At 38.9% G+C, this 20,772-nt stretch overlaps 1 protein-coding gene across 19 annotated transcripts in view; it reads left to right on the forward strand.

Moving 5' to 3' along the window:
• Nucleotides 1–20,772, forward strand: part of PARD3 (par-3 family cell polarity regulator) — a 666,688-nt gene that overhangs the window by 301,494 nt on the left and 344,422 nt on the right. For all 19 annotated transcript variants that reach the window (XM_046011672.1, XM_046011682.1, XM_046011678.1 and 16 more), the window contains exon 4: nucleotides 2,259–2,437. In XM_046011672.1, coding sequence (XP_045867628.1) covers nucleotides 2,259–2,437 — 179 coding nt within the window. The remainder of the gene's footprint in view (nucleotides 1–2,258; nucleotides 2,438–20,772) is intronic.

Here is a 20,772-nt window from a genome sequence, read left to right on the forward strand (position 1 = left end):
ACTTTTTAGAGACCATCTCTTGCGAGTAGTGCTTCTTTTAGATTTACACACAGATGCACACATGCATGCTTACACATGGGTGCACCCACACACACACATACACGCAGATGCATACACGCATACATAGAAACTGAAGTGTGCCGAGTTCCTTAACCACTAAATAATTAACAGCCCAGTAATTGGAAAGCAACAGAACTCATATCCAAGAAGCAGTATTACAATTGGCCAGAATTGTTTTATTCTTCCCCTCCTTTTTTTGGTTTTCTGCTAACATTTTTGATTTGATGAATCTGGGAACAATTTTATTATTTGGGAGGGAAGTCTTTTTTATAGCAAGAGCATTGAAGTGTTAACACACATAGATGTATATTTTTGTGAACTTGTTTTGAGAGTGACTATATAGTTCTTGGTGTGTTTTATTTTTGGGTGCACTATATAAGCGGTAGGGGCATCACGAGTTTTTTTTTTTTTTAAGATTTAATTTATTTATTTGACAGAGAGATCACAAGTATGCAGAGAGGCAGGCAGAAACAGAGGGGGAAGCAGGCTCCCTGCTGAACAGAGAGCCTAGATGAGGGGCTCAATCCCAGGACCCTGAGATCCTGACCTGTGCCGAAAGCAGAGGCTTAACACTGAGCCACCCAGGCACCCATGAGTTTTTTGCTTACACTTAAAAATTGGCACTGTTTCTTCTGTATAATTTTCATGTGTGTGTTTCTCCCAGGAAATTAAGGTAACTACTAACAATATTAAATGTTCAGCATATTTTTTTTCTGGTAGTGTTTCTCAGGCTCTCTTACTATCAAATCCTTATGATGTAGAAGCACATGCTAAAAGCAATATTATATTTATATGCTTCTGTTTCCTCTGATCATTTCTAATTTGCTTTAACATCTTTCAGACTATTGGAGTAGCAGTGGTTTAAATATCACCTTCAGTGTGTAGAGTCTGTTTTCAGTTGAGCGTCCTCTAGGATCTGTATGCCCATACCGTTAATGCATCAGTATTCCAAAAATGTTTTTCATGGAGTAAGTGATGGATTTATTTCACCCTTAAAGCTGTTTTGTTAGAGACTATTTATTCATGTATTTATTAGAGAGGGAGAGAGTTGGGGGAGGGGCTGAGGGAGAGAATTTTAAGCAGGCTCCACACCCAGGGCAGAGCCCCACGGGGGTGAGGGTGGAGATTAGTCTCATGACCCTGAAATGGTGACCTGAGCCAAAACCAGAAGTCTGATGCTTAAGTGACTGAACCACCCAGGCACCCCTGTTAGAGATTTTTAAAGAAACACATACCTTGCCTTCTAGTTTTTAAAAACAGGCTGTCTCTAACATAATCTAAGTTTTTTGTCTTATATTTATTACGTTTTTGAGTGATTTTGCTTAGTTGATGAGTGGAGTTTTAGGTTTTGATTTTCAGTGTTAACAGACTCATGTGCTTTTGTTCTTAGGTCTGGTTTTATAGTTCTGGTCCTTCTCTCCTTTACCAATGATTGTATCTGTTCAGATATGCTCAGGGCTATTTATACAAATACTCACCTGAGTTTGTTAATGATTGTGTGAGAGCAGTTGCAAACAGGTTCCTCTTTAATGTGAATACAGTTGCCGAAACACTGTCTTTCATGAATCCTGTATGTGAGTATATGCCAGACACTACCTGCATATTAGCATATTACTTTCAAGATTGCCATTATCTTAAAGATAAGAGATGTTTGTGCTCTGCGTTTTCAGATAGTACTTCTTTGAACAAAATAATTACCTTATTTAGCAGAATTCCTTAATAGATGAGCCAGGAAGTTTAGATTGTGTATTTTTAATCCCAGTACAGCTAAAAGTTAGATAGAATTCATTCCATGGCTCACATCATTATTTACATTTTAGAATATGTACAATATGTATATTTTAAAAGATTTATTTATTTGAGAGAGAGAGCACGCGTGCTTGCATGAGCACGAGGAGCAGAGGGAGAGAGGGAGAGAGAATCTCAAGCAGACTCCTCGCTCAGAGGAGTGGGGCTCGATCTCACAACCCTGAGATCACAACCTGAGCCAAAACCAAACATGAGTCCCACGCTGTCAGCTGCACCACCCAGGTGCCCCTGTATGATATTTTATTTAAAAATACTAGGATAATAGACTGGTGACCCACTCTCACCTGAAGTGTTACTCTGATTTTTGGATTTCACTGCCTTTATCCTAACATGTCGTTTTCAAACACGAGTTACTTTTTTAAAAATATAATGCTTTTTTGTATTTATAGATATGCCTCTTCATGTCCGACGAAGCAGTGACCCAGCTTTAATTGGCCTTTCAACTTCCATTAGTGATAATAATTTTTCTTCTGAAGAGCCTTCACGGAAAAACCCCACACGCTGGTCAACAACAGCTGGCTTCCTTAAGCAAAACACTGCTGGTAGCCCTAAAACCTGTGACAGGAAGGTAACCATTTCTGTTTTGTGTCTTCTTCGTGTCAGTGGTGAATGTCAGCTGCTGACTGGGTACTTTGCTTCTAGCGCGTCTTCTCTGTGGCCCTTTGTGTGTGTGCGTGCGTGTCAACTTTTCCCTCGAAGTTTAGATGACTTCCTATTTTATATTGCCCTTGCATTTTATAGTAAAATTCATGCTATGTATTTATTTATGTACCCATTTTTAATAGATAATGTATTTATGATTAACAAGACTTTTTTGACTTGAAATGTATATACGTAAAGTCCCTCACCTATTTTATCTCCTGGTCACCCTCTTCCTCTTCAGGGGCAGTCCCCTTTATTAGCCTTTGCATGTCCTTGCAAAGATGTTTTACACATGTGTGAGCAGATGTTCATATTGGTTCCTGAAGTACATTAAAGAAATTACAGCATTATGGACTTTTAAGGATAAAGGTAGAATCCATAGTCTAACTACTCTATTGATAATTTTTTCTTCCTAGAGAAAGGAAGTGTACTGCCTAGTCTTAATAACATTTTCTTCTTTGAGCCAATTTAGTTCAGTCCATGACCTAATTTATTTAGTCTAAAAGAATAAACTTTATTCTGTTTTTTCAATTTGTGTCTTAATGCTCTTTGTCCTATATTCCTACAGAGCCCTTATCATCCCTTTCTGTTATATCTCTGTCCTTTCACTCAGTGAGCTTTAAGCTGTGTTTGTTATTTTCATTGCTGAATCTATAGAGTCTCAGTAAACATCTATTGAATGAGTTAATATTTTTCAATGCAGCAGTAATTGAGCACCATGTGTATGTTGAACTGTACTAATAACATATTAATATGGAAGTGAGTATAGCTTGATGTTTGATTGATTTATCTTTTGCATTTATGGGAAAGTACCTGTTTTAAAATTTCTTTACCTGTTGCATTTCTACAAACACTCATTTTTAGTAGTTCATTTCTGGAAAAAAAAAAAAAATACAGAGAACACCTAGAGTACCTTAACTGAGAAGAATCTTCCAGGAAAGATTTCACTTTTCTAAACTATTTCGTTTTGTATTTGATGAAGAATCAAGTTGGAGTGTCTCCTCATTGAGATGAGCTTGGAATTTTAGCATGCTTGACCATGAAGTAAACCATCCAAAGAAGCAGAATCCAACTTATGAATAAGCCTCATGACATTTAATTTGTGTTCAGAATAGATTTAATTTACATGGATATTTAGAAGTGTATAAACAAGTAAAGTTGACAGTTTAAAAAAAGCACTATTAGAAAGATTTTCACATGGTTTAAGGATAGTGCGTCAGAAGTCATTGAGGTAATCAGGGTTTTCTTTCTAATTCCTTCAACATCCTGGGTAGGTGAGTCAGCTTCAGTTGCACAAACAGAACCACAGTGGCTATTTTAAACATAAACAAACAAACGAACTTAATACTTAGAATTGGAGTCTCAGAAAAATCATTGGAAGAGCTTGAAGAGCAGGCCATAGGCTGGACCTCTTCAAGGACTTCCTGAACAATGCAGTCCTGCGCATCTGCCTGGGGTCCTTCCCCTGCATCTGCCCACCCAACGCTAATACCCTGTCTCCAGGTGTGCTCACCCTGCTGCCTGCCACTTGTGAAGCTGGGAACTGAACCCAGAAATGCCTCAGCAACCTCCATCCTCTCCATCAGCAGCCCAGGACAGTTCTTCCCTCTTCCACAACCCCCATCTTCCACAATCGGCTCTTGTGTCCAGATGTGCAGAATGTTGTTTGCCTCTGGATCCTTACCTGCAGGGGAGGTTTAGGAAGTCGACTTTAGCCTTCTAGCTGCAGCAGAGGGAGGCAAGCTACCAGAGGACTGTGAGACACCTTGCCAGTGTGTTCTAAATAACATATCGGCGCCTGGGTGGCTCAGTCAGTTGGGGGGCTGCCTTCAGCTCAGGTCCTAGGATTGATGATGATCTCAGAGTCCTGGAGTTGAGTCCCACATTGGGCTCCCCACTTGGTGAGGAGTCTGCTTCTCCTTCTCCCTCTGCCCACTGCTCCCCCTGTTTGTACTCTTCTCTCTCTCTCTTTCAAATAAATAAATAAAAATCTCTAAAAAAAAAAAAAAAAGTATATCTATCATTATAAAAAAATTTGGGAAACTAGTGCAATACACAGTTAAATTATTTATAATGCTAAAATTCAGCAACACTTAATATTAAGATAATAAGGAATATGCACACAAGGCACATACACTTACTGTCACACACACATACATACCCACACAGAGCTGGAGTCATACTGTGTCAACGTGCTTGGCATCTTTTGTTTCTACTTTGTTTCATATCAGGGATTTCTCCTGGTGTGAATTTTATTGGAAAATATATATGTTTAGTGGGGCGGGGGACAGAGGGAGAGAAGGAATTTAAACAGGCTGTATGCCTAGTGTGGAGCCCAACTTGGGGCTTGGTCTCACAACCTTGAGATCATGATCTGAACCAAAATCAAGACTCAGACACTTAACTGACTGAACCAACAAGGCGCCCCCCTGAAAAATATTTTTAATGGATGCAGAATATCTGTTTGTAGAATATAATTTATCCTTCTCTTATTGTTGGACATTTATTTATACTATTTTCTTTTTTTTCACATTATGAATATAAGTGTTGTGAGACAAATTCAAATGTAGTTTTTTTTGTTTTTAAAAATGGTTATCCATTCAATAAGCTTTTTTCCTGTGTGAAACAGTATTTAATGTAGCCAAATGCCCACACTTTCTCACTGGAAAGACCTCAATTTCCATATACATCTGTAGATGAAATCATGTTCGCATACAACGCACATAAAGGATAATGCATAATGAATTTGTCCTTTGAATTATCTTTGGCTTTCCTTTTCAAGTACCCATTTCCTAAGCTTGCTGTCAAAATTTTAAGCTGTTTGTATTAAAATCTGAGAGATTTTCTTTTTTGTGTGTGTGTATCAGACTAAATGCTATCTTACGTTCATTTATAAAACAATGTCATGTATTTTCAGTATTCAGAACGGGTGCCTGGAGGAAAGTATACATGGCTGATCAGTATTAACTTGATTTCCTTCTCTCGAGGCATGAGAGCTTGCCTGTGCTGGGTGATCTCAAGATGCTATGTATTTTTATGAACATGTAGTGGTTTAGGTTTTCTACATAAATGCATGGAAATAGAGGAGTTAAGAATTCACAGTCTTGTGATACATTGATCTCTAATAGTTGAAATAAGTTGACATTTTTCTATAACTCATCAACATAGTTAAGTGATCTCTATTTTTCTAAGTTGATGAGCAAAACACACAGTTTTGGAACGATGTCACCAGTCAGTTGAAATCTCTTATTTCTGAACGAGGCAGTTCCATTCAGGTGTGTTAGAGTGCACCGTGTTGAACTCGCTCCTGTGGCTCAAAACCGAGGTGGGAGGTGGAGTCTTCCCAGTTGATGTAGCCAGTACACTATTAAATTAGAGGGCAACGTAGACAGATTTTGGTGCAACGAAACCAGTTGAGAGCTTGGAGAGACCAAGGGTTCTGTGGGCTTCTGGATTTCTTATAGTTCTTCATTCTTTAATTTAGAGGTGAGATGTAGAATAGAAGAGAGTCTTGGCTTTTTAAAAAAGTTCCTTGGAACATTGACTCACTCCTGTTGCCCAGCATTTTGTGGCTGACTGCCTTTTTCAACTCTTTTAGAGAACATTTTTTACTCACACTTAGCATGGAAAGTATATTGCTAAAAAATGTATTTTCATTTGAGATTTTGCACGTGCTTAATATTTCATCTTAGGAAATAGTATTTCAATCAGTGTGAATACTTAAATCTTTTGCCACCTCTTTGGTCATCCTTATTAAGTCATTGTCCCTGCAGATAAAGTCTAACTAGTATGTGGAGAGCATTTGATTCATTCCATCAAGAACAATGTAATGAGGCACTTATCAGAATCAGCCAGCCATGAAGTTTCAAGGATAAAGTCTGTGCATTATTCCATTGTGCACTCATTGTAAGCCATTATTCCTTTCCCCCAAAGACTAAGAGCTGTTGGTTTTCTAAGTTATCTGTCCCTTTCACCAACCCCCTTCCCTGCCCCACCAAAGAAAATTTACAAAGGTAGATGAAAACAAAGGTAGCATTAAGAACATTATCTTGAGGGGCGCCTGGGTGGCTCAGTGGGTTAAAGCCTGTGCGTTTGGCTCAGGTCATGATACCAGGGTCCTGGGATCGAGCCCCACATCGGGCTCTCTGCTTAGCAGGGAGCCTGCTTCCCCCCTCTCTCTGCCTGCCTCTCTGCCTACTTGTGATCTCAGTCAAATAAATGAATAAAATCTCTTTTTTTAAAATATTTCTGGTTATATTATCTAATTCATGATAACCCAATTGAACTAATATCCTTCCGTGCACCATTTTTTTTTTAAAAGATTTTATTTATTTATTTGACAGAGAGCTATCACAAGTAGACAGAGAGGCAGGCAGAGAGAGAGAGAGGGAAGCAGACTCGCTGCTGAGCAGAGAGCCCGATGCAGGACTTGATCCCAGGACCCTGAGATCATGACCTGAGCCGAAGGCAGTGGCTTAACCCACTGAGCCACCCAGGTGCCCCTAAATGAATAAAATCTTAAAAAAAAAACAAAAACAAAAACATATCTTGATGTAAGGGGAAGAAAGTCGTAAGACAACATTTTATATTAGCATCAGTATCTTTTAAATTTTTATTTTTAAAGTTCTTAAGATACCTTAGAATATTTCTAACACCCTGGATTTATTATTTCTTAGTTGCTTGACATGTTTGGTATCTGTCCAATACTCCTCATATACACAAGCTCCTGGAAGAGTTGCTGTCTTAATTGTCTTTGTCATCTTTCTGTTCATTAGAAGAGTTAGGAGATCTTTCTACTAACTTTAGAAAAATATTTACAGAAACATTTCTGTAGTATATTTTAAGATTCCCCCCATAGTCTTTTTCTTATAATACTACTATTTGCTCTTTGCATTTATTTATTTATTTATTTATTTTTAAAGATTTTTTTTTTTTTTATTTATTTATTTGACAGAGAGAGATCACAAGTAGGCAGAGAGGCAGGCAGAGAGAGAGGAGGAAGCAGGCTCCCTGCAGAGCAGAGAGCCCGATGCGGGGCTCGATCCCAGGACCCTGAGATCATGACCTGAGCCGAAGGCAGCGGCTTAATCCACTGAGCCACCCAGGCGCCCCTGCTCTTTGCATTTATAAAGTAATGAAAAGTATAAAGAAGCAAGTAAGTAATTTGAAATGGTGTAGATAAGTGTAGTGTAGTAGTAATAATTTGGAATGGTATAGATAAGTGTAGATTGACAGTTTGGTGTATTAACTTGGGACTCTGGAGCAAAGCTCTGTATAGTTGGTGGCTGTCCCTATTACCAGTGGGGAATCATCCAATGAGTATGGTTTAATTTCTTGACTTTTTTTCTAATTTTGTCTTACATTGAGAGCATTTTCCCATGTCTCATAAATATAGATAGCTTGCATAATGTTCTTTTATGTACTGATTTTTTTTTTGTAGTTGGTGTTTATTCATTTTATTTGGTGACTTTCCTGTTTCTTGACATTTATACTTTGCCTTTTTTTTTCCTCTAATAAGTAACCTTTAGAAGTACCCTTCAGAAAAGATCCTTATATATTAATTTATATTGACATCTCTGATTATTTTCTTAGAACAGATTCCTGAAGTAGACTTGTTTGACCAAGGGAATGGATATTTTTAAAGCAATTGATAATTGTTTCTCATACATTCATGACTAATAAAGTGTGAAGTACTTATGTTGTATAAGGCACTGTGAGGAGGCCCAGATGGAGTGAGCTGTGCGATGAGGGGGAGGATAAAGAAAAAGAAGCAAGTGGTACTGTTCCTGAGTTCTGGAACTTACTGTCATACTATAGACTTTAATGGCTTCCATTTGGCTCTGCTTCAGAATCACCTATGAATTTTAAAAAGATGAAATACACTTGTAGCGATGGATTCATTTACCTATTTCAGGAGATTTGTGTGTTTACTTAAAGCTGCTTTACTGACTTCAGAGCACAGGCTTTTTTTTTGAGAACTCAAGTCCAGCTGAAAAGGAAGTGTGTGTGTTTGCCTGTTAAGAGAGGGTAAATAGGAGTACTATGGTTATTTTGAGATGTCTTCTTTTAGGCTAATTTTCCTATCATAGCAGAATAGAATCTGGAACATTTATCGCATTTGGTTTTGTGATATTTCACTTCTCATACTTAGATTGCTCAAATTTATAATTTTAAATCAAAGGTCCATTAAAATGAAATTTTTTTTGAGTTTTAAATAAAAGTATTATAACAACCTGCTGCAATGTTGGGTCCTATCCTGTAAGTGCCAAACTAGAATAGGACGTATCTTTTCTAAATAGAAGCTCTGATACAAATAGTGTACCTGTCTATTGTTCCTTGAAATATTGTCCTCCACCCCCAATCTTAGTTGCAATTTTAGTATATGTGCTGCCGAAGCAAGCACCCCCAATCTTAGTTGAAGGTGCATTTCAATACATCAGGTCAAGGCGACCACGTTCCCATTATCATGTGTGAAGTCACCGATGCTAATTCAGACACGAGGAACTTCCAGAAAGTGCCTACTCCTTGTCTTATTCAGAGTCAGAAAACTTTGGCAGTTTCTATGCTGACAGTTGATTAGTTAACATTGGTTCCTACTTCATGATACTCTAAAATAGCCGCTTGCTTGCTCATTCATTCATTCATTCATTCATTTTTTACAGAGCTGTAGTCTGTGTTTACCTGTTTATTTGCTTCCTCATTCCCCTTCTCAACCATTTGGCTTCAGAGTCTCTGCTACTCCTTTATGCTTTCTAATGGAGAAGATCAGTCATATTGGTACATTTGAGTATGCTATTTCATTTTTAAGCTAGTACATTTTACAAGTTGGCTATTGAAAATGTTGTCTGTCTTTTGTCATCTGTGAGCCAGTTGTAGATGTTAGCTAGTTACAGTAATCATCTAAAAACCTCAAAGGATGAGCTGAGATCATCCCCTAAAACCACATGTTTCCTCTGCGAGAGACCTATAGCTGTGTTTAATTTTCTGGGGCATTAGCTTCAAGGGAGATCCAGCTGAGACTTAAATGTTAGACTGTTCTACTGCAACATTTGTATTTCCCTTCAAAGGCCTCTGAAACTACAAATTTCACCCTTCTATTTTGCATATTAAAAGATCTTCATTTGATTGCAGTACAGTTGTGTGCTTTTAGTAAGTGATGGTTATAATCATTTCTACAATAGGCCGGCTTCAACTGCCAAGCTCACCTAGCGTTGTTAATAACCTGGTCTCATCTATTTCTGTGTCACAGGTAGGGATATAATCTATCTTCACTTGCTTTGAATATTACAATTTGCGTTCAAAGTTACAAAATCCTAAGATGCTATTGAGAAAATTTTTTGAGCCTGGATGTGGTATTTTTAGAGTTCACAAACCATTCCAGAAACATAAACCAAAGTAATGTGAAAATCTTTGAGCACCCTCAAAGTTACATAGAGTAGAGAGGGAAATGAATGTGTTACACCTGTTTTTCTTGACTTGGGGGGAGAGAACTGGGAAATGACATTGATTGAATTATATTGAACAGACATTTGCATGGCTTTTATACACTTAAAAATATTTTGGCCTTATTTCATCTTTTTAACTTGGTTTTTGTTTTTAATCTTTGATACGTTAGCTTATAAGCCTACTTCCTTCAAGTCACAAAGTTAGATGTAGTCACTTCAGGTCCTGCTGTTAACAGGAAAAGTAGAAGATGGGACCGCTCAGGGCCAGAGCCCCCTGCCACTTGCATTCTAGCTGCTCTGGCAAACTTGGTTTTAATTTGCATGGATTCCAGGTGCCCTTGTGTTCCCATCCGCCTTTAGAGAAGTGCATTTCAGTCAAGGTTTTTTACAGTGTGGGGGTAGAAGTGGTTTCCATCGATCTCATCCCTAAACTGTATCCATTTTTGAGGTTTTTGATATTTTCACATAATCATAGCCACGTTGTCTTGAGTACTTCTTGTCAGAGAATGTGCTTGGTGTGCTATATGTTATATCTCATTTAATCTCCCTCTACTGTATAAGTGTGGTTGGTGTTCCCATTTTATTGATGAAGAGGTAAAACCTTCAGGAGTTTAAATAGGTCACCTAATAGTTAAACCAACTGTTCAGTGACAAAGTTGTGATGTGAATCTCGATTTTGCAGTTTCAGATTCTGCTTTTGACAAGCATCCTCCCACATCCCAACATGCTTATAGACTTTATACACTGCCCAATTATTTAAAATTTTTTTAAATTTTTTAAGGATTTACTTATTTATTTAGAGAGTGTGTGTGCATGCCTGCATGAGCAGGGAGGTGCAGAGGGAGAGGAAGAGAGAATCCCCATGCTGAGTGCAGAGTCTGACTCACAGCTGATCCCACGACCCTAAAATCATGACTTGAGCCAAAATCAGAGAGTCGGACAGTTAAATGACTGAGCCACCCAGGGGCCCTGCCAATGTTCATTTAGTTGAACAATTTAAACTGTAAAATATTTCACAATAACCTTTTTTTAAAATAAATCATTTATTTATTTATTTGACAGAGAGAGAGATCACAAGTAGACAGAAAGGCAGGTAGAGAGAGAGAGAGGGAAGCAGGCTCCCTGCTGAGCAGAGAGCCCGATGCGGGACTTGATCCCAGGACCCTGAGATCATGACCTGAGCTGAAGGCAGCGGCTTAACCCACTGAGCCACCCAGGCGCCTTCACAATAACCTTTTTATTTTTATCTCCTCTAAGTCTTTCTGTTATACATGAATATAAGAGTAATGAGCTTGTATTTATTATTAGAACTGGCATTTTTGTTAAAACCTCGCCAAGTCTATATTATATCTTAACATCTTAGTCTTAAGTAAAAGTATGCTGGCTTCATGAATATTTGTACTAATAATGTGATTTTGTTAACTGATCTCCATTTCTGCCCCTTTTTTTATTTTTATTTATTTTTTTTTAATTTTTTTTTCCATTTTATTTATTTTTTCAGTGTAACAGTATTCATTCTTTTTGCACAACACCCAGTGCTCCATGCAAAATGTGCCCTCCCCATTACCCACCACCTGTTCCCCCAACCTCCCACCCCTGACCCTTCAAAACCCTCAGATTGCCCCAACCTCCCACCCCTGACCCTTCAAAACCCTCAGGTTGTTTTTCAGAGTCCATAGTCTCTTATGGTTCGCCTCCCATATGTCCATATGGTTCCCCTCCCCAATGTCCATAGCCCGCTCCCCCTCTCCCAATCCCACCTCCCCCCAGCAACCCCCAGTTTGTTTTGTGAGATTAAGAGTCATTTATGGTTTGTCTCCCTCCCAATCCCATCTTGTTTCATTTATTCTTCTCCTATCCCCCTAACCCCCCATGTTGCTTCTCCATGTCCTCATATCAGGGAGATCATATGATAGTTGTCTTTCTCCGATTGACTTATTTCACTAAGCATGATACGCTCTAGTTCCATCCACGTCGTCGCAAATGGCAAGATTTCATTTCTTTTGATGGCTGCATAGTATTCCATTGTGTATATATACCACATCTTCTTTATCCATTCATCTGTTGATGGACATCTAGGTTCTTTCCATAGTTTGGCTATTGTAGACATTGCTGCTATAAACATTCGGGTACACGTGCCCCTTCGGATCACTATGTTTGTATCTTTAGGGTAAATACCCAGTAATGCAATTGCTGGGTCATAGGGTAGTTCTATTTTCAACATTTTGAGGAACCTCCATGCTGTTTTCCAGAGTGGTTGCACCAGCTTGCATTCCCACCAACAGTGGAGGAGGGTTCCCCTTTCTCCACATCCTCGCCAGCATCTGTCATTTCCTGACTTGTTAATTTTAGCCATTCTGACTGGTGTGAGGTGATATCTCATTGTGGTTTTGATTTGTATTTCCCTGATGCCGAGTGACGTAGAGCACTTTTTCATGTGTCTGTTGGCCATCTGGATGTCTTCTTTGCAGAAATGTCTGTTCATGTCCTCTGCCCATTTCTTGATTGGATTGTTTGTTCTTTGGGTGTTGAGTTTGCTAAGTTCCTTATAGATTTTGGATACTAGCCCTTTATCTGATATGTCGTTTGCAAATATCTTCTCCCATTCTGTCAGTTGTCTTTTGGTTTTGTTAACTGTTTCCTTTGCTGTGCAAAAGCTTTTGATCTTGATGAAATCCCAATAGTTCATTTTTGCCCTTGCTTCCCTTGCCTTTGCCGTTGTTCCTAGGAAGATGTTGCTACAGCTGAGGTCGAAGAGGTTGCTGCCTGCGTTCTCCTCAAGGATTTTGATGGATTCCTTTCTCACATTGAGGTCCTTCATCCATTTGGAGTCTATTTTCGTGTGTGGTGTAAGGAAGTGGTCCAATTTCATTTTTCTGCATGTGGCTGTCCAATTTTCCCAGCACCATTTATTGAAGAGGCTGTCTTTTTTCCATTGGACATTCTTTCCTGCTTTGTCGAAGATTAGTTGACCATAGAGTTGAGGGTCGATTTCTGGCCTCTCTGTTCTGTTCCACTGATCTATGTGTCTGTTTTTGTGCCAGTACCATGTTGTCTTGATGATGACAGCTTTGTAATAGAGCTTGAAGTCCGGAATTGTGATGCCACCAACTTTGGCTTTCTTTTTCAATATTCCTTTGGCTATTCAAGGTCTTTTCTGGTTCCATATAAATTTTAGGATTATTTGTTCCATTTCTTTGAAAAAAATGGATGGTATTTTGATAGGGATTGCATTAAATGTGTAGATTGCTTTAGGTAGCATAGACATTTTCACAATATTTATTCTTCCAATCCAGGAGCATGGAACATTTTTCCATTTTTTTGTGTCTTCCTCAATTTCTTTCATGAGTATTTTATAATTTTCTGTGTATAGATTCTTAGTCTCTTTGGTTAGGTTTATTCCTAGGTATCTTATAGTTTTGGGTACAATTGTAAATGGGATTGACTCCTTAATTTCTCTTTCTTCAGTCTTGTTGTTGGTGTACAGAAATGCAACTGATTTCTGTGCATTGATTTTATATCCTGACACTTTACTGAATTCCTGTACAAGTTCTAGCAGTTTTGGAGTGGAGTCTTTTGGGTTTTCCACATATAGTATCATATCATCTGCAAAGAGTGATAGTTTGACTTCTTCTTTACCAATTTGGATGCCTTTAATTTCTTTTTGTTGTCTGATTGCTGAGGCTAGGACTTCTAGTACTATGTTGAATAGCAGTGGTGATAATGGACATCCCTGCCGTGTTCCTGACCTTAACGGAAAAGCTTTCAGTTTTTCTCCATTGAGAATGATATTTGCAGTGGGTTTTTCATAGATGGCTTTGATAATATTGAGGTATGTGCCCTCTATCCCTACACTTTGAAGAGTTTTGATCAGGAAGGGATGCTGTACTTTGTCAAATGCTTTTTCAGCATCTATTGAGAGTATCATATGGTTCTTGTTCTTTCTTTTATTAATGTGTTGTATCACATTGATTGATTTGCAGATGTTGAACCAACCCTGCAGCCCTGGAATAAATCCCACTTGATCGTGGTGAATAATCCTTTTAATGTACTGTTGAATCCTATTGGCTAGTATTTTGGCGAGAATTTTTGCGTCTGTGTTCATCAAGGATATTGGTCTGTAGTTCTCTTTTTTGGTGGGATCCTTGTCTGGTTTTGGGATCAAGGTGATGCTGGCCTCATAAAATGAGCTTGGAAGTTTTCCTTCCATTTCTATTTTTTGGAACAGTTTCAGGAGAATAGGAATGAGTTCTTCTTTAAATGTTTGGTAGAATTCCCCTGGGAAGCCGTCTGGCCCTGGGCTTTTGTTTGTTTGGAGATTTTGGATGACTGTTTCAATCTCCTTACTGGTTATGGGCCTGTTCAGGTTTTCTATTTCTTCCTGGTTCAGTTGTGGTAGTTTATATGTCTCTAGGAATGCATCCATTTCTTCCAGATTGTCCAATTTGTTGGCATAGAGTTGCTTATAGTATGTTCTTATAATTGTCTGTATTTCTTTGGTGTTAGTTGTGATCTCTCCTCTTTCATTCATGATTTTATTTATTTGGGTCCTTTCTCTTTTCTTTGTGATGAGTCTGGCCAGGGGTTTATCAATCTTGTTGATTCTTTCAAAGAACCAGCTCCTAGTTTCATTGATTTTTTTCTATTGTTTTTTTTGGTTTCTATTTCATTGATTTCTGCTCTGATCTTTATGATTTCTCTTCTCCTGCTGGGTTTAGAGTTTCTTTCTTGTTCTTTCTCCAGCTCCTTTATGTGTAGGGTTAGGTTGTGTACTTGAGACCTTTCTTGTTTCTTGAGAAAGGCTTGTACCGCTATATATTTTCCTCTCAGGACTGCCTTTGCTGTGTCCCACAGATTTTGAACTGTTGTGTTTTCACTATCATTTGTTTCCATGAATTTTTTCAATTCTTCTTTAATTTCCTGGTTAACCCATTCATTCTTTAGAAGGATGCTGTTTAGTCTCCATGTATTTGGGTTCTTTCCAGCTTTCCTCTTGTGATTGAGTTCTAGCTTCAGAGCATTGTGGTCTGAAAATATGCAGGGAATAATCCTAATCTTTTGATACCAGTTGAGACCTGATTTGTGACCCAGGATGTGATCTATTCTGGAGAAGGTTCCATGTGCACTAGAGAAGAATGTGTATTCTGTTGCTTTGGGATGAAATGTTCTGAATATATCTGTGATGTCCTTCTGGTCCAGTGTGTCATTGAAGGCCTTTATTTCCTTGTTGATCTTTTGCTTGGATGATCTGTCCATTTCAGTGAGGGGAGTGTTAAAGTCCCCTACTATTATTGTATTATTATTGATGTGTTTCTTTGATTTTGTTATTAATTGGTTGATATAGTTGGCTGCTCCCACATTAGGGGCATAGATATTTAAAATTGTTAGATCTTCTTGTTGGACAGACCCTTTGAATAGGATATAGTGTCCTTCCTCATCTCTTATTATAGTCTTTGGCTTAAAATCTAATTGATCTGATATAAGGATTGCCACCCCAGCTTTCTTCTGATGCCCATTAGCATGGTAAATTGTTTTCCACCCCCTCACTTTAAATCTGGAGGTGTCTTCGCGTCTAAAATGAGTTTCTTGTAGGCAACATACTGATGGGTTTGTTTTTTTATCCATTCTGATACCCTGTGTCTTTTGATTGGGGCATTTAGCCCATTAACATTCAGGGTAACTATTGAGAGATATGAATTTAGTGCCATTATTAGCCTGTAAGGTGACTGTTCCTGTATATTGTCTCTGTACCTTTCTGATCTACTACTTTTAGGCTCTCTCTTTGCTTAGAGGACCCCTTTCAATATTTCCTGTAGAGCTGGTTTGGTGTTTGCAAATTCTTTCAGTTTTTGTTTGTCCTGGAAGCTTTTGATCTCTCCTTCTATTTTCAATGATAGCCTAGCTGGATAGAGTATTCTTGGCTGCATGTTTTTCTCGTTGAGTGCTCTGAATATATCATGCCAGCTCTTTCTGGCCTGCCAGGTCTCTGTGGATAAGTCTGCCGCCAATCTAATATTTTTACCATTGTATGTTACAGACTTCTTTTCTCGGGCTGCTTTCAGGATTTTCTCTTTGTCACTAAGACTTGTAAATTTTACTATTAGGTGACGGGGTGTGGACCTATTCTTGTTGACTTTGAGGGGGGTTCTCTGCATCTCCTGGATTTTAATGCTTGTTCCCTTTGCCATATTAGGGAAATTCTCTCCAATGATTCTCTCCAGTAGACCTTCTGCTTCCCTCTCTGTTTCTTCTTCTTCTGGAATCCCAATTATTCTAATGTTGTTTCGTCTTATGGTGTCACTTATCTCTCGAATTCTCCCCTCATGGTCCAGTAGCTGTTTGTCCCTCTTTTGCTCGGCTTCCTTATTCTCTGTCATTTGGTCTTCTATATCACTAATTCTTTCTTCTGCCTCATTTATCCTAGCAGTGAGAGCCTCCATTTTTGATTGCACCTCATTAATAGCTTTTTTGATTTCAACTTGGTTAGATTTTAGTTCTTTAATTTCTCCAGAAAGGGCTTTAATATCTCCAGAGAGGGTTTCTCTAATATCTTCCATGCCTTTTTCGAGCCCGGCTAGAATGTTCAGAATCGTCATTCTGAACTCTTGATCTGACATATTACCAATGTCTGTGTTGATTAGGTCCCTAGCCTTCGGTACTGTCTCTTGTTCTTTTGTTTGTGGTGATTTTTTCCGCCTTGTCATTTTGTTCAGATAAGAGGATATGAAGGAGCAAATAAACTACTAAAAGGGTGGCAAAGACCCCAGAAAAATGCGCTGTAACCAAATCAGAAGAGACCCCAAATTGTGGGGGGGAGAAAGGGGATAAAAACAGGTTCTGAAAAAAAAAGAAAAAAAAAAAAAAAGAAAAAAATTTAAAAAATAAAACAAATAAAAAAATATAAAAAAGAAAGAAAAAATATATATATTTAGATGAACTAGTCAAAAAACGTTAAAAAAGAAAAGGGTAAAAGTTTTAAAAAATTTAGCAGAAGAAGAAAAAAGAAAAAAGAAAAAAAAATTGAAAAAAGAAAAAAAATTGAAAAAAGAAAAAAAAATTGAAGTAGCCGCAAGACTAAAGAATCATGGGGAGAAAGCCATGAGTTCCGTGCTTTGCTTTCTCCTCCTCTGGAATTGCTCTGCTGTCTTAGGAATTGAACCTGCTTTCTCCTTGATAGATGAACTTCGTCCTGGCTGGATATTTTGTTGATCTTCTGGGGGAGGGGCCTGTTGTAGTGACTCTCACGTGTCTTTGCCCGAGGTGGGATTGCACCGCCCTTACCGGTGGCCGGACTAAGTAATCGGCTCGGGTTCGCTTTTGGGATCTTCTGTTCCCTGAACGCTTTCCGTAGAGTTCCGGAGGACGGGAATGAAAATGGCGGCCTCCCAGTCTCCGGCCCGGAGGAACCGAGAGCCTGGGGCCCCACTCCTCAGTGCGCCCCCAGAGGACAGCACCCAATCACTCCCATATCCCCAGCCTCTAGCCGCGTTCCGAGCTCACCCAGCCCGCGACCAGTTCAAGGTAACCCCGAGCTGAGAGTTCAGTCCTCGGCTCTGTCTCTGCAGCCGGCTTCTCCGTTCTAATACCTGCAAGGTCTCCGACACTCTGACACCCCCGATCCTTCTGTGACCCTGCGGGGCCTGGGGCCACGCTGACCCCGCGTGGGCTTCACCCTGGTTTAGCCTCTGGAGCAATGTCCCTCAGTGGAACAGACTTTTAAAAGTCCTGATTTTGTGCTCCGTTGCTCCGCCGCTTGCCGGGAGCCAGCCCCTCCCCCCACGGTCTATCTTCCCGTCGTTTTAGATTCACTTCTCCGCCAGTCCTACCTTTCAGAAAGTGGTTGATTTTCTGTTTCTAGAGTTGCTGTTCTTCTTCTCTTCGCTCTCCCGTTGGATTTGTAGGTGTTTGCAATGTTTAGATAAGCTATCGAGCTGATCTCCTGCTACCTGATGTAGTCTCAGGCTGCTACTTCTCCGCCATCTTGACTCCTCCCTCCCATTTCTGCCCCTTTTTTGAGGAATTCTTTGTGTTCATCTATTTTCTCTAATCCTTGTGTTTGATATTATTATTATTGAGAATTTATATATTTGGCCTTCTTCTTGATATTTTATGTGCATTAGTTAAAGCAGAGTAAATAAAGATATAGTCGGACTATAATCCAAAGACCAAAATAAATATCCATAAGACTATACTGATACTAATAAATGACTAAATAAAAAGTGAATGGGAAAAAAAGGGACAAATTTTCTTACAGAAGAATTCTAAATAGTAAAAGTAATATGTCCCCCTCCAGAAGGTGGGGATCTTAATTCCCCTCTTCTTGAGGATTGGCTGTACTTAATACTTGTTTCCTAAGACTAGAGGAGGGAGTATGAAAAATACTAACTTTATAGTGGAGAAGTGACAGACTTACCTTAACCAGGTGACCAAGGTTAATATCACTAATGATAAGTCATGGTGATATCATGAGCCTTTGAAATGGTACAGTGGCATGGGCATTTCACCTCAGTGGAATCTCAAGACACACCAAAACTCAAGGACATTCTACGAGGCATCTCACCAGTATTCTTCAAGAATATTGTGGTCATAAAAAAAATTAGGAAAGACTGAAAAACTGTCCCAGGTCAGAGGAGATTAAGGGGATGTGAGGATTTAATACAATTTGGGATCCTGGCATGAAAGAAGGGCATTAATGGGGGTTGGGGGGAACAGATGGATTGCAAATACATCTGTTAGTCTAGTTAATAGTATTGTATCAGTGTTGATTTCTTAGTTTGGACAACCATACCAAGGTTATGTAAGATGTTAACATTGGAGGAAGTTGGGTGAAGAGTGGGTAGGAACTCTGTACTATTTTCGCAACTTTTCAGTAAATCTAAATTTTTTTCCATCCCAAGAAGTTCTTTAAAACCCAGCTATCCAAGGCACATTGGGTCACCCACATTTTGGGCTGAGAATTAGAGATGGCAGTTCAGGCACAGGTGCCTGGCATGTGTGGAACCAGGACTTAGCCACAGGTCTCTGTGAACCCTTGAGCACACCTGGTCATTGTCAGAGATGTATTTTTCTCTTTGGAGATGAGTTCTTTTTTTAAAAAAGGTTTTATTTATTTATTTGATAGACAGAGATCACAAGTAGGCAGAGAGGCAGGCAGAGAGAGAGAGGGGGAAGCAGGCTCCCCGCTGAGCAGAGAACACGATTCGGGGCTCGATCCCAGGACCTTGAGACCATGACCTGAGCAGAAGGCAGAGGCTTAACCCACTGAGCCACCCAAGGGCCCATGGAAATGAGTTCTAATGAAAACTTTTCAGCTGATTTTATTACTATTGATTGATGGTTGGTGGCCTTCCCTATGACAGGACTGAATTTGAGAAATGCTTCCCAGTCTCACACCTGCTGCATTCTCATGGCTGGGTACTCCCACTCGTGTCTTTAATTTTTGTCGAGTCATCCTGCTGCAACAGCTGTTTTGTTGTCCCTTTATTGAAATCGTTAAGGTTTTGGTGGGGAGACAGAAGGGGGTTTCAACAAGAAGTACTCCAAATTTTCTGGAATCATCTTTTCTAAAGTTTTGATTTTCAGTTATCATTCAGGGAGAAAAAGAGATTCCTTGAAAATTAATATCCAGTTAAGAGAACATGATTTTTCTGCTGATAGGTAGGAGAGAAGGACTTAATTCTTTAGAAGTTTGAGCTATCAGTTTCTTTATGGTAAATGCTTTTTCTGTGGAGATGGAATTCTCCAGAAAAGTCATTATGATTGTATGAGGAGCATAAATAGGATGGGATTTTGATAAGTGAAAATATTTTTTCTTCGTTTTCAAAAATCTGTGGAGATGATTTACCTGAGGAGGCAATTTCACAAGTAAGGGGAAAACGTTAAGAAAGTCAAATCGTTGACTGTACCTAGGGATTTGCACAGAAATTACTCAGTTGTTTTGTTATTCTACTCAGTTTATTGAAGTTATGATTGTGCACTGAAAAATATAAGAAGGGAGTGCTAATATTTACATTGGCAGGTTAGTTACGTATGGTGCAAGTATCTTGATTTTTCAAATTTTTGTGATTTCTTTGAATGTATATATTGCTTTTAAATTAACATGAAGAACATTTAGGTAAATATAAAAAATTCATGTTGCACATTTAGATAATGTGTAAGATTGTAGATATTTTGGGATTAGGCAACTACTCTAAGTATTTTACTTTCTCCCTTTCATTCCCTGGCATCTGTTCCCTTCTTCTCTTGGTGTTGTACAAATTGCTCCTGATGCAAAATGCTATTGTTATTTATAATTTTAGTTTGGCGATACAAACGTTTAGAGGTACATGTTTTTGAAAGAAAATGGAATGTGGATAGGTATTTCTTGGTGTCAAAATAAGAAATATGTGGCACTTTCTAAAATGTTTTAAAATTGTTTCAGATTTAAATTTGTTTTTCAGAGTCTAGCAGCATTAGTCAAATGTTGTTCTTCATTTTTATTGTAGTTTAGAAAATGAGCCAGGCTCTTCAAAATGTAACCTGACCTGAAATATTTGTATTTTATTTTGTTCTCATACACTTGCCTTTGTTGACAGAGCAGGTTAGGGGCGCCTGTGTCATGATCCCAGGATTCTGGGATGGAGCCCCGCATCGGGCTCCCTGCTCAGCAAGAAGTCTGATTCTCCCTCTTCCATTCCCCCTGCTTGTGTTCCCTCTCTCCTCATTGTGTCTCTCTCTGTCAAATTAAAAAAAGAAAAAGAAAAAAAAGAACGGTAAAAAATGGTGGTCTCTTTCCTCCATTCCTTATACTTGCTGATTGTGGAATGCCTATGGCCAT

This window comes from Meles meles, chromosome 7 (genome assembly GCF_922984935.1).
Source record: "Meles meles chromosome 7, mMelMel3.1 paternal haplotype, whole genome shotgun sequence".
Taxonomy (NCBI): Eukaryota; Metazoa; Chordata; class Mammalia; order Carnivora; family Mustelidae; genus Meles; species Meles meles.